General features: G+C 41.0%; 1 protein-coding gene across 1 annotated transcript in view; it reads right to left on the bottom strand.

Moving 5' to 3' along the window:
* The window catches only part of LOC132403630 (uncharacterized), a 108,556-nt gene extending 96,857 nt beyond the window's left edge, over positions 1–11,699 (bottom strand). Inside the window, exons 1-3 of the mRNA XM_059987108.1 lie at positions 11,686–11,699; positions 5,517–5,602; positions 3,666–3,788 (exon numbers count right to left, since the gene is read on the bottom strand). Of these exons, the coding sequence (XP_059843091.1) occupies positions 3,666–3,693 (28 nt within the window). The 5' untranslated portion in view covers positions 3,694–3,788; positions 5,517–5,602; positions 11,686–11,699. The remainder of the gene's footprint in view (positions 1–3,665; positions 3,789–5,516; positions 5,603–11,685) is intronic.
* Positions 11,700–13,977: the final 2,278 nt, after the last annotated feature.

Genomic DNA, 13,977 nt, shown 5'->3' with positions numbered 1-13,977 from the left:
GACTGCTTTCCAAAGAAAAGGTCTGGGAGGTCCTCTGCACTGCATTGCCTGAGGACCTACCACTGCTTAAGCTTCATCATCTGACAGGTCTCTAATGTACCCATTAACAGGGCAGGAAGGAAAGAAAGGACAGGCACTCACTGAGGCATCTCAGTCTGTTCCACTGCATTTTGCAGCAACTGCTGCAACAGACAAGATTCAACATAGAAGTCATGAATTCCTGCTCTTTGCCAAAGGTACTACGGGATCTCTAACGTCCATCTGAGAGAGCCTGTTGGGCACCACTGAAGTCTGAACCGGAAACATTTTGGCTGAAAGTAGGACAAACACCAGTCCAAATGATCTGTCTTGGTCCTGGAAAGGACTAAAACTCTACATAGAGACAAGAGTATCACAGACTGACACAAGGTTAATGACTCCACTTAATAGGTCCCCTTCCACTCGGCCTGAGGGGGCTAAATATCACCAAGGAGTTGAGAAGATGTTGTCAAAAGCGTTGTCAGGCGTTGACTAACTGTCTTCAGGCAGGATGCCAGACTCAGTTTCAAACCAGAAATGAGAGATTCGTGTAACAAGGGTAACATGTTGATTAAGGAATGATTTTGAACACTTGAATAAACTAGTAGTAAGTCTGTGCAGGATGAATTGTGCAGGAATGTGCACACGTTTCTGTTTTGGACCAATACGTTGTGAAGCCAAACGATGAAGAAACTACCCTACACTGAGTATTGTGCAGAGTTCATGTGAATTTGTCTCCATCCCATTGTTCAATTTACACCTCACTCCCTCCCCCAACTATGCTTTGAAAACTTTAACCATACCCACACCGTCTCCTGATGCTTCAGCCAGGTCTGATGGAGCATCCCTAAACCAAAGCAAGGGCAGGTCTCCTTTTCCAAAGACAGGATTTGGCTGCCTGAGTTCTTACACTATTTTACATTTTGTCTTCAGATCTCAGCATCTGCAGTTTTACTGGTTTTCCATGATTGTTGAAGTCAGTACAACACCCATTCCAATTCTGCCTACATGGAAGAGGGCCTCTTTTCCTATCTGATGGGATGTCCATCAAATTCTGTCAGACTATTCACCTTCAGTGATCTTCATTTTGCATCATGATTTTGATAAGGTGCTGACCTAATCTCACTTTTACAACTGCATTTCTGTTCTATAAAGTGGCTCCCCAAAGGTCAGTACTCATGCCATTATAACCCCTGACCTCAACCCATCTCTATACAGTCTTTTGTTTTACACTTTCCTGCTCTTCACTCTTCCCCCAGTTCTGAGGAAGAGTCAAGAACACAAAACATTGGCCAGTTTCTCTTTTCACACATACTGCTTGACTGACTAAATTACTCCAACACAGGGGTTCCAAACCTTTTTGATGCCATGGACCGAGGGATCAGTAGATCCCAGACTGGGGACCCGGCCTAACATCTCCTATTTTTGTTCTAGTTAAGTATTGTGTTTTAGTGCGTCCATCGGGGAAGAGTGATCATAACATAATTTTTCACTGGGATGGAAGGTGAAGTATTTCAACCCAGATCCTGGGCCATGAATCCAAGTTAAGGATGTGGGTGCAAGAGTTTGACAGCTTGGGATCTTCAGCGAAAGGCGTAATTGTGAACGGGTAACGAACAAACTCTAGAACTGCAGCAGCAAAACATTCAATTCTGGAGCAAATAAAAATGCAAGAAGGATCACATAAAATTACCAGGAAAAGCTGCAAGCTTGATGATTGAGAATAATTTATTCAAGGGATGATGCCTCAAGAAGATGGCATCCATCACCAGGAACCTTAACTATCCAGGATACAATCTCTTTCTCATTAATACTTATCAAGGAGTGAGTGCAGGAGGCTGAAGATCCATACTCAGTGACTTAGGAACAGCTTCTAACACCCTGCCAACAGACTTCTGAATGGTCCATGAATCCATGAACACTACATCACTAATCATCTTATTACAGTACATTTATTTTGTAAGTTACAGTAATCTTTACACCTTTGCACTGCACTGCTGCCATAAAGCAATAAATGTCATGTCATACAAGTCTGTGATGACAAATCTAATTTAGAACTGAGCACAAAAGGAACAAGAGTTGGATTAATGGGATTAAATTTCCAATGGACAGAAAAGAAGAAATATTGTTCCGTTATTATATGAAAGCTTTCCAGAAATGCCAGAGAACCAAGAGTCTGATATAAAGGAGGAATCAAGGAGTGCAAGTGAGTGGAGGAATCTGCAATGGGGGCTGGGGAGGGACATGATGAGAAGGTGAGGAGAGTAAAATGGAATGATCGTAACAAGGCGTTTGATGGCTGACATGGTCTCAGTGAGCTGAGTGGCCTGCTTGCATGCTGGATGACTAACTTTCACAAGGTGCAAGGAAGCCGCAAGGAAAAATTGCGGAATGGCTATGATCTAGGCCTCTTTCCTTTAAGGTATGGTAAAAAGAATTAGTTACGCCTTTCATAGGGAAAATGGATGGGCATTCGAGGGAGAATGATTTGTTGACTATTAAGATAAAAAGACAAGCGCCTGGGCCTTTTAGGACTGTTCTACAAAGAACTAGTACAGACAGAATGAGCCTATTATATAACAGTTCAGAGAGAAGATTAGCTCTATTTGTCACATGTACATCAAAACGTCGAAGCGTACAGATGAATGCATCATTTGCATCAATGACTAACATAATTCAAGAATTCTGCTGGGGACAGCCCACAACTGTTGTCACACTTCTAGTGCCAACACAGCATGCCTATAACTTACTAAACTTTACCCATAAGTCACTGGAATGTGGGACGAAACCAGAGCACCTAGAGGAAGCCCAATTGATCATGGGGGAACGTACAAACTCCTTGCAAACAGCAGCAGGAATTGCTTGGAGATTGCTGGTGCTGTAAAGTGTTACAATATGCCACCATGCTGATCCACACTTTGCAGATCTGTGCCACTGTCATCCCTGACTCCAGTTGAAAATTTGATTAAAACTTTGGTTCTGCATATAACTAGAATATAAGAAAATGCTAAATCACAGCAGATGTTGTTCATCAGGACCTGTGAAATTAATGTATCGCAGGTGGTAGAAATCAAAAGTAGAACATGCCAACAGCAGTCAGGAGTGTCAAAATGTCATCTGTTTAATTCTGTTTCTTGGTCCCTGAGTAAGACCATGGATGGTCTTCAAAGTTCAAAGTAAATTTATTATCATTTTACACCATATACTACCCTGAGATTCATTTTCTTGCGGACATTCATAGAAAATACATAAATAACACAATAGAGCCAATGTAAAACAACACACAAGGAAATATTTTAAATAATCTTTAAATGGTGTTAAGACCAAAATAAACAAAGCTTAACTTTAGTCTTAAGTCCACTGCCTTATCACTCGTAATTCCTGATCATCCAGAGATGAGTCCCAGATCATTTCACAGAACTGTGTAGCATTGAATCTATAAATCACAATGCACCCCACAACCTTGCCTGAAATATGGACATAGTATAATATGCATATGTTTGTAATATTTGCATTTAACACTCATCCAGTACTGCTCACATTTCACTTCTTGTGCATGCTCCCATGTGCACACCACAGTACTTCCGCGAATTCACTGCTTCACCTGCCTTTCTGCTTGTATGTTATTGAGCCAACAGCTGACTTACTTACTGGCAGCCTTGAGACTCGCAACATCCCACACACAATATGCAAAGTGCACTTCTGGTTTTCAAGTGTCTTATGTTTGCAGATTCCATCTTCATTCTGGAAGTCAGTAATCAGCCTGGACACTTATACAAACAGAGCAGAGACAGATCATTAGCTCAAATCATAAGCACACGAGATTCTGCAGATGCTGTAAATCCAGAGCCACACACACAGGAACTTGCTGGAGGAACTCAGCTGATCAGGCTGATAGAGACAAGTAAACATTCGACATTTTGGGCCAAGACCCTTCATCAGGAATGGAGAGAAAGGGGGAAGAAGGCAGAATAAGAAAATGGTGGAGGGGAAGGAGTACAAGCTAGAAGGTGATTGGTGAAACCAGATGGTAGGTTGGGGGGGTGGGGGGGAGTGAGAGCTGGGAGATGATAGGTGGAAAACGTAACGGTCTGAAAAAGGACGAAGGTGATACCTCAAAATATTTATGCCTTTCCGAAGGGTCTATTGGTCTTATGTTTTTGTATTTTCTTTCTGTAAACGTATTCTTTTATCTCTTGAATCTGTTTATATTGCAACTCTGCAACTTCTTGTGTGAAAATGTTCCCTCATGAATATGTAGTTTGAGTTCTTTAACTTTGTCACATGTACATTGAAACATTCAGACATAAAGTGAAGTGAATTGTTCTGCATCAACACCCAAATATGTGTTGGGGCAGCCCACAAGTGTTGCTGTGCTTCCAGTGCCAGCATAGCATGTACAACTTACTATCCCTGACTGCATGTCTTTTGATATTGTGGGAGGAAATCAGAGCACCCGGAGGAATTCAAATTGACATGGAAAGAATGTATAAAATCCTTATAGACAGTGGCAGGAATTGAACCATTATCGCTGATCACTAGCACTTTAAAGAACTATGCTACCATATTCTCAATACATACCCAAACCTTGTTATTGGTCCCCAATATCCTTCTCAGTATCTTTCATAATCCTTGAATTGCACCACCCCAAATGATCCCCTTTTAAAAAAGGCAAGATACCTTTCAGCATACATGGAATTCCCTAGAAATACCTTTGTTGGCTGCTTTAAATAGCTTTGGTTTAGTTGGGCTAGAATGGCAACAAAAATCAGCAGGCCAGATCAATAACCTGCCGTAAATCTGGAGACGATCAGACTCTTCTGGTACGTGCCTAGTCAATAGCCTATTAAAGCACACACAAGGAGGGTGAACATATGACATTCAAGATGTATTTAAACTGACTAAAAGTTTTTGGTTCTATCGGACATTCACCCCACCCATAATTACTTATATTACCTTCATATCAGATTCCAGCTCAGGTAAACTTTGTGTTCCTGCTTATCACTCTCCAGCAGCTGAATCCACCTTCACCCTCTCCACCTCCCACCTTGCTAATCTGCCTCTGTTTTTTTTTGCCACAATCTAACAAGCACCTGCCTCAATCTTGCTTTCCTGGTTCAATCCATCTGTAAGCCTTTACCTCTCCTCATCACTTTGGGCTCCTGTCCAATGTTCCTTCTAACTTCCTTTTCACAGCTGCCGGGACCAAGCATTCCTCCGAGCAGGAGATTTTTTTTATCGTTCTTTATAGGGCCTAAAAACTACACAGTATTTTAAACGTTTTGGTTTTTAATACAGCTACTATGAATATTTAGAATGAAAATTGCAAAATCACGCCCTTCTGATTTTACTTGTGAATTGAAGGGTATAATGAAATACAGTACAATAAAGAAAATCTTTCATATTTTGTAAACTTTTTCTAGCTATGTCCAATTCCTGCTGCGCGGCAACAAACATTATGTTCGTGGGAGCATTTCAATTACTTCACGGCCACGTACCTGTGCAGCTTAAAAGGAACAGTGTGCTTCTGTCACACCCCTGCCTCCTCTTTGTACCCACCAGCTCCCCTCTCACAGACTCAGTCCTGAAATCATAAACACAAGAGATTCTGCAGAATCAGGAAATCCACATGAAGACACACAAATGCAGTCTTGAAGGAGGGTCTTGGTCTGAAACATCAACTCTTTATTCTTTTCCACAGACGCTGTCATTCAGCCCACAATGTTGTGCTGAACCAGCTAAAAAGCAAATAAAAAGCTCCTAATCTTCCTTATATCCATGTGCCTATCCAAATGTCTCTTAAAAGCTTGTAATGTAGCTGTCTCTATCACCATACCTATCTGAAGGTAACTATGCAATGGGACAAAACAGTAACCACACCCTCCCACTGACCACTGAAAAAAAAAGCAAGGTGCCAATACTTTACAGTAAACTTTCAGTACTGTATTTCAGGCCGAAACGTTGACTGTACTCTTTTCCATAGATGCTGCCTGGCCTGCTGAGTTCCTCCAGTATCTCCAGCATTTTGTGTGGATTGCTTGGATTTCCAACATATGCAGATTTTCTCTTGTTTGAGAATTTTTAGTACTGTGCCCAGAAGAGCTCACTCTAAATTGCTGACTATTATTTCAGGGTTGCCTACCATTTTGTTTCACAGTTAGTTTGATTTCATCGCAGAGTAGACACCAGCTTTCTTGACAAACTAGGTAAACAATAAATTTCTGTCAATGTCACCAGACTCAGAAGCCAAAACATTGCTATGGCCTCCTATGACAGGAAAGATGTTGCCTTTCAGGTTCAGCTAGTTGTACATTGCACAGAGTAAGAGGAAGAAGGCTATTCTGACTTACTTCAGCTACGCTTAATTTAGACTATAAGACATAGGAGTAGAATTAGGCCATGTGGCTCCAATCTGCACCACATCTTTTTCAAAGGAGTCCAGGGCATATCTTTCATTACTCATAGCTCAAAAAAAAAATACAAAAAATACACTGCACACATTGATCAATGCACGTGAAGAACTTCCTGAGGTCAGCAATAACATGATGAAAAATGGAAAAAATCCTCAGGTGAGATTGACATTTGTGAACAGGGAAATAGTCAATGTTTCAGGTCGAAGATCCTTCTGCTGTTCTGCTTTGACTTGTTTTTCATGATCAAACAAGAACTGTGACATTTGTAGTTACGTAATGTTAGGTGTATACAGGCTGTCCCCAAGGTTACAAACAGCCACTTAAAAATACTGTACATATAAAAGAGCTCCTGCAATTAAATTTAAAAGTCTAGGAAATGTACAAAAGTTTGTTTCTTGGAATGGCAGAATGAGTTTCCTCTCTGTAATATTGTAACAATAAGGAAAGATAACACATGCCCCTTCAGGAAGGGGTCTTAATTGTTACAGGGCTAGACCACACAATCTTGGTGCCAAACAAGGCGCTAATAGGGCAGCATGGTAGCATAAAGCTTTACAGTGCCACTGAATTAAAAGATTGGGGTTCAGTTCTTGCGGGTGTCTGTGAGAAGTTTTTCATTCTCCCCATGACTGTGTGGGTTTCCTCCAGCTGCTCCGATTCTCTTCACATTCCAAAAATGTACGAGCTAGGGTTGTCAAGTTGTGGGCATGCTATGTTGGCACCAGAATGTGTGTAGCCCCCAGCACATCCTCATGCAGTGTTGCTGCAAATAACATATTTCACTAAAGGTTTTGATAGCCATGTATCAAAGCTAATGTTTAATCTTTTCATCTTTAATCATCCATCTTTAACTTAAACAGCATATCTGCCTGGACATGGTCTATATCCCTCCATCCCCTCCTTATTCATATGTCTTTCATAAAGTCATACAAAATTACAGCACAGAAACAGGCCTTTCAGCCCAACTAGTGTGCTCTGAATCATTTAAACTGCATGCTCCCATCGACCTGCACTGGGACCATAGCCATCCATACCCTTACCATCTATATACCTAATCAAGCTTGCACACACCACTTGCTCTGGCAACTCTTTCCATACTCCCATGGCACTTCTATTCCCTTTAAACATTTTACCTTTCCCTCTTAACCCATGCCTCTAGTTGTAATCCCACACAACCCCACTTGCATTGGAAAAAGCCCACTTGCATTTAACCTATCTATACCCCTCAGCCTTCTATGTTCCAAGGAATAAAGTCCTTTCCTTATAATGCAGGTCTTCCAGTCCTGGCAATATCCTTGTAAATTTCCTCTGTACTCTTTCAACCTTATTAACATCTTTCCTGTAGGTAGGTGACCAAAACTGCACATAAAACTCCAAGTTAGGCCTCACCAATGTCGATATAACTTCAACATAACATCCCATCTCCTGTATTCAGTACTTTGATTTAAGAAGGCTAATGTGCCAAAAGCTTTCTTTTTGACCCCATCTAGCTGTGCCGATTCTTCCAATGAATTATAGACCTGTATTCCCAGATCCCCTTGTTCTACAACACTCCTCAGTGCTCTACCATTCATTGTGTAAGTAATAACCTGGTTGACCCTACTGAAGTACAAACTCACACTTGTCCACATCAAATTCCGTCTGCCTATTTCAGCCCATTTTTCCAGCTGATCCAGATCCCACTGCAAGCTCTCATATTCATCCTCACTGTCCGCTACACCATCAGACTTGGTGACATCTGCAAATTTGTTGATCCAGTTAATCACATTATCATTGATATAAATGACAAGCAAGAACAGACCCTACACCAGTCGCTGTGGCACTCCACTTGTTACAAGCCTCCAGTCAGAAAGGCAACCATCTACTACACTCTCTGGCTTCTCCCACAAAGCCCAATGTCTAGTCCAATTTGCTATCTCAACTTGAATGCCAAGCGTCTGAACTCTTCTGACCAACCTCCCAGTTGTGTTCTTGTCAAATGCCTTGCTAAAGTCCATGTAGACAACATCCACTGCCTTTCTTCATCAACTTTCTTAGTATCTTCCTCAAAATAACTATATAGGACTGGTTAGACCTACCATGGATGAAAACATGCTGACTATCCTTAATCATTCCAAGTGTAACCAAATACTTAAATATCCTGTCCTTTAGAATATCTTCCAATAACTTTCCCACTATTGGTGTCAGGCTCACTAGCCTATAGTTTCCTGGTTTCTATTTAAAGCCTTTCTTAAACAATGGAACAGCATTAGCTATCCTCCAATCCTCTGGTACCTCACCTGTTATTAAGGATGATTTAAATATCTCTGCTAGGACCCCTGCAATTTCTGCACTTGCCTCCCACAGGATCTGAGGGAACACCTTGTTATGCCCTGGGAATTTATCCACCTTAATTTACCTCAAGCCAGAAAACATCTCCTCTTCTGTAGTCTTTAGAGGGTTCATGAACTCGCTGTTGCTTTGCCTCATTTCTATAGACTTCGTGTCTGTGTCATGAATAAATACAGATGCAAAAAAAATCATTTAAGATCTCCCCATTTCTTTTGGCTCCACGCAAAGATTGCCTTTCTGATTACCATTCTGATCTTCTATAGAACCAACCTCATGCCTTCTTTTAGCCCTCCTGATTTCTTGCATTTCTTATACTCCTCAAGTGCCTTATTTGTTCCTACCTGTCTACACTTGCTATGATCCTCCTTTTTTACCCCTCAACCAGGGCCTCAATATCTCTTCAAAACCAAGGTTTCCTAAACCTACTATCTTTGCCTTTCCTTCTGACAAGCTTTGTATTTTCAAAATTTCACTTTTGTTGGTCTCCTAATTGCCAAGTACACCACACCAGAAAACAGCATGTCCCATTTGCCAGATCATTTCTGATACCATCAAAATTGGCCTTTCTTCAATTTAGAATCTCAATCCACAGACCAAACCTATTCGTTTCAATACTCATTTTGAAACTAATGGCATTCAGATCACTACCCCTACACAAACTTCTGTCACCTGCCCTGTCTCATTCCCAAGTAGCAGATCAAGTATCGCACACTCTCTCATTGGGACCTCTATGAATTGATTAAGGAAACATTCCTGAACACTTTTAACAAACTCTATCCCATCTAGTCCCTTTACAATAAGGAGTCCCAGTCAATGTGTAGGAAGTTAAAAAAAATCACTTACAACCTTCTGCTTTTTTGCAGCAGTCTGTGATTTTTCTACAAGTTGGTTCCTCTAAATCCCATGGCCTAGAACATAGCCTCAATTTAGTCATATCTTTCTTATTTCTCAATTCTACACTTATTGCCTCACTAGTCAAGTTCTCCAGTCTGTCCTGATAGAACGCTGCCATGATATTTTCCCTGACAAGAAACACCATCCACCCCCGAACAATGGAACCCCAGAATATTGAGCTGCTAGTCCTGTCCCTCCTGCAACCAGGTCTCACTAATGGCTACAATATCATAATTCTAGGTGTTGACCCATGCCCTGAGCTCATCTGTCTTTCCTAAGATACCTCTTGCATTGCAATATACATAGCTCAGGACAGTAGTCGCACCATGCTCAACCTTTTGATTCCTGACTTTGTTTGAGGTCTAACAACATCTGGCTTCACAACCTCTCCACTCTCTGTTCTGGCACACTGGTTCCCATCCCCCTGCAACTCTCATTTAAAACCCCCAGTGCAGTTCCAGCAAACCTTCCTGCTAGGTTATTAGCCTCATTCAGTTCAGGTGCAAACCATCCCTTCTGTACAAGTCCCACCTTCCCTGGAGGAGAGCCCAGTGATCCAAAATTCTGACACCCTACGTCCTACACCAAATCATTAGCCACATATTAAGCTTTATAATCTTCCTATTTTTAGCTTCACTAGCATGTGGCATGGGTAGCAATCCAGAGATCACAACACTGAAAGTCCTGCCCTTTAACTTAGCACATATCTCTCTGAAATCCTTTTGCAGTGTCACCCTTTCTACCCATCTCATTGGTACCTACATGGGCCACAGCCTCTGGCTGCTCATACTCCCCCTAAAGTTTGCTGAGATGTTGAAGACTCAATCTGATGTATCCTGGACCATGACACTCAGGAGGCAACAGACCATCTAGGAATCTCATTCTCATTCACAGAACCTCCTTTCTGTTCTAACAAATAAATCCACTATCATCACAGCATGCTTCTTCTCCCCCACTTCCCTCCTGAATCACAGGGTCAGACTCAGGGCCAGAGACCTGACCACTGTGACTTTCTTCTCCTAGGTGATTTCCCCCCCCCCCCCCAAAAGTATCCAAAGGATACTGTTGTTGAGTGGAATGGCCACAGGGATACACTGTACTGGCTATTTATTCCCTTTCCCCTACCTGACTGCCACCCAGTTTTCTGTGTCCTACATCTTGGGTGTAACTACGTCTCTATATGACCTTAATACAGTATATCTGCCTTAGCCTCCCGAATGATCCAGAGTCCATCCACTTACAGCTCCGACTCCTTAATGCATTATATATGGACAGATATTATGGATTGTCCTATCTGTAATAATGGATCAGTCATAATACAATTCATGAGACTCTGATTCTAAAACTGGATCAGGCTTGTACTTATAGCAAGGTATGGTTTCTTTTATGAGTTTGTACTTTAAAGCACGATTTTGGTGAATGATACTTGACACTTGATTGTGCCTCAGTAAGTAATGAGATTCAGTTAAACTGTTACAGGATCCTGTAATATGTTTAATTATTTCTGGTTTCTCTTGGCATTTTCTACATTTATTGTCTTGAATTTGTTCGTCTTTTATAAAGTATTTTTGTTAACCACTTGATCTTGCATTGCCACAAGGAACCCTTCTCTTTCTGGGAAAGGATCTCCAACTCTGAGCCAGGTGTTTATCATAATCATTATTTTCGTATTTGCACAATTTATCCTCTTTTACACATTAGTTGTCTGTCTTGCTTCCATGTAGTTTTTCATTGACTGTATTGTATTGCTTTGTTCTACTGTAAATGCCTGTGAGAAAATGAATCTCAGGGTAATATTTGGTGGCATACTATATATGTACAGTGTGTATAAAAATATTCACCCCTTCTTAGAAGTTATGATGTTTTATTGTTTTACAACATTGAATCACAGTGGATTTAATTTGGCTTTTTTTTGACACTGATCAACAAAAAAGACTCTTTCATGTCAAAGTGAAAACAAATTACTACAAACTGGTCTAAATTAATTACAATTAATAAACACAAAATCAACGATTGCATAATTACTCACCCCGAGTATTTACGTAGTTGATGCACCTTTGGCAGCAATTACAGCCTTGACTCTATGTGGATAGGTCTCTATCAGCTTTGCTCATCCAGAGACTGCAATTTTTTCCCATTCTTCTTTACAAAACTGCTTAAGCTCTGTCAGATTACAAGGGGATCATGAGGACCTGTCAGGACCCGGAGATTTATCCACTTTTAAATTTCTTAAAATCACCAGTACATCCACCTCTTTAATTGTCATAGGTTCCATAACTTCCTTACTTGTTTCCCACACCTTACACAATTCAATATCCTTCTCCTTAGTGAATACCAAAGAGAAGAAATCGTTCAAAATCTCTCCCATCTCTCTCTGCTCCACACATAGTTGACCACTCTGATTCTCTAAGGGGCCAATTTTATCCCTCACTATCCTCTTGCTTTTAATATAACTGTAGAAACCTTTCGGATTTACTTTCACCTTATTTGCCAAACCAACCTCGTATCTTCTTTTAGCTTTTCTAATCTCTTTCTTAAGATTCCTTTTACATTCTTTATATTCCTCGAGCAATTCCTTTACTCCATGATGCCTATATCTATTGTAGACATCCCTCTTTTTCTGAACCAAATTTCTAATATCCCTTGAAAACCATGGTGCTTTCAAACCTTTTACCTTTCCTTTCAACCTAACAGTAACATAAAGATTCTGTACCCTCATAATTTCACCCTTAAATGACCTCCATTTCTCTATTACATCCTTCCCATAAAACAACTTGATCCAATCTACTCTCTCTAAATCCCTTCGCATCTCCTCAAAGTTAAACTTTCTCCAATCAAAAATCTCAACTCTAGGTCCTGTCCTGTCCTTCTCCATAATTATATTGAAGCTAATGCTATTGTGATCACTGGACCCGAAGTGCTCCCCAACACATACATCTGTCAGCTGACCTATCGCATTCCCTAACAGGAGATCCAACACTGCCCCATCTCTAGTCGGTACTTCTATGTATTGTTGCAAAAAATTATCCTGCACACATTTCACAAACTCTAAACCATCCAGCCCTTTTACAGAATGAGCTTCCCAGTCTACGTGTGGAAAATTAAAATCTCCCACAATAACCACCTTGTGTTTACTACAAATATCTGCTATCTCCTTACACATTTGCTCTTCCAACTCATGCTCCCCATTAGACCTATAATACACTCCTATCAGTGTTACTACACCTTTCCAATTCCTCAATTCCACCCAAATAGTCTCCCTAGAGGAGCTCTCTAATCTATCCTTCCAAAGCACCGCCATAAGATTTTCTCGGACAAGCAATGCAACACCTCCTCCTCTGGCCCCTCCTGCTCTATCACACCTGAAGCAACTAAATCCAGGAATATTTAGTTGCCAATCACACCCTTCCTGCAACCATGTTTCACTAATAGCTACAACATCATAATTCCAGGTACCAATCCACGCTTTAAGCTCATCCACCTTTCTTACAATGCTCCTAGCATTAAAATAGATACATTTAAGATACTCTCCACCTCCTCCTCTCTTTTCATCCCTAACAGTGCATTCAAATTTATTATCCTTTTCTTTCTTCTCCCCTACATCTTCGGGCTGAGTGCATCCCTTCTCCATCACCTGCCTTTCCTCCCTCACACACTGTCTACTTACTTGCTCTACTGGTGAACTAACCTCCTCTCCCATAGTTTCCTCAAATTGATTCCCGCCCCCCCCCCCCCCCCATCTTACTAGTTTAAAGTCTGCCCTGCAGCCCTAGCAAACCTCCCCGCTAGGATATTGGTCCCCCCAGGATTCAAGTGTAACCCGTCCTTCTTGAACAGGTCACGCCTGCCCCAGAAGAGGTCCCAATGATCCAGAATGTACTCATGCATTTCTCAATAATTAAACTTGAACTTGAACTTGCAGTTATCTAATCAGCCGATCACTTGGCAGCAACTGAATACCAAAAAAAAACCATGCAGACATAGTCAGGATGTTCAGTTGTTATTTATACCAAACATCAGAATAAGGAAGAAATATAATCTAAGTGACTTTGACTGTGGAATGATTGTTTTCCACACAGATTGCATATTTCCAGTTACTTATAACAGAAAGGATAGGTAAATGATTAAATGTGCGAGCCAAAATGAATTAAAGTGAATAGAACATTCTTCTTTATGATTCCATTGACTCTGTCTGTACTTCTCACTGCCTTGGTAAGACCATAAGATTCAGGAGCAGTAGTAAGCCATTTAACCCATTGGGTCTGGTCCACCATTCCATCAAAGACTGATCCACTTCATCCAGTCATCCCCACTCCCCTGC

This window comes from Hypanus sabinus, chromosome 13, assembly GCF_030144855.1.
Source record: "Hypanus sabinus isolate sHypSab1 chromosome 13, sHypSab1.hap1, whole genome shotgun sequence".
In the NCBI taxonomy this organism is placed as follows: domain Eukaryota; kingdom Metazoa; phylum Chordata; class Chondrichthyes; order Myliobatiformes; family Dasyatidae; genus Hypanus; species Hypanus sabinus.
The sequence above is the reverse complement of the archived record's forward strand: the minus strand, read 5'-3'. Positions and strand labels throughout refer to the sequence as shown.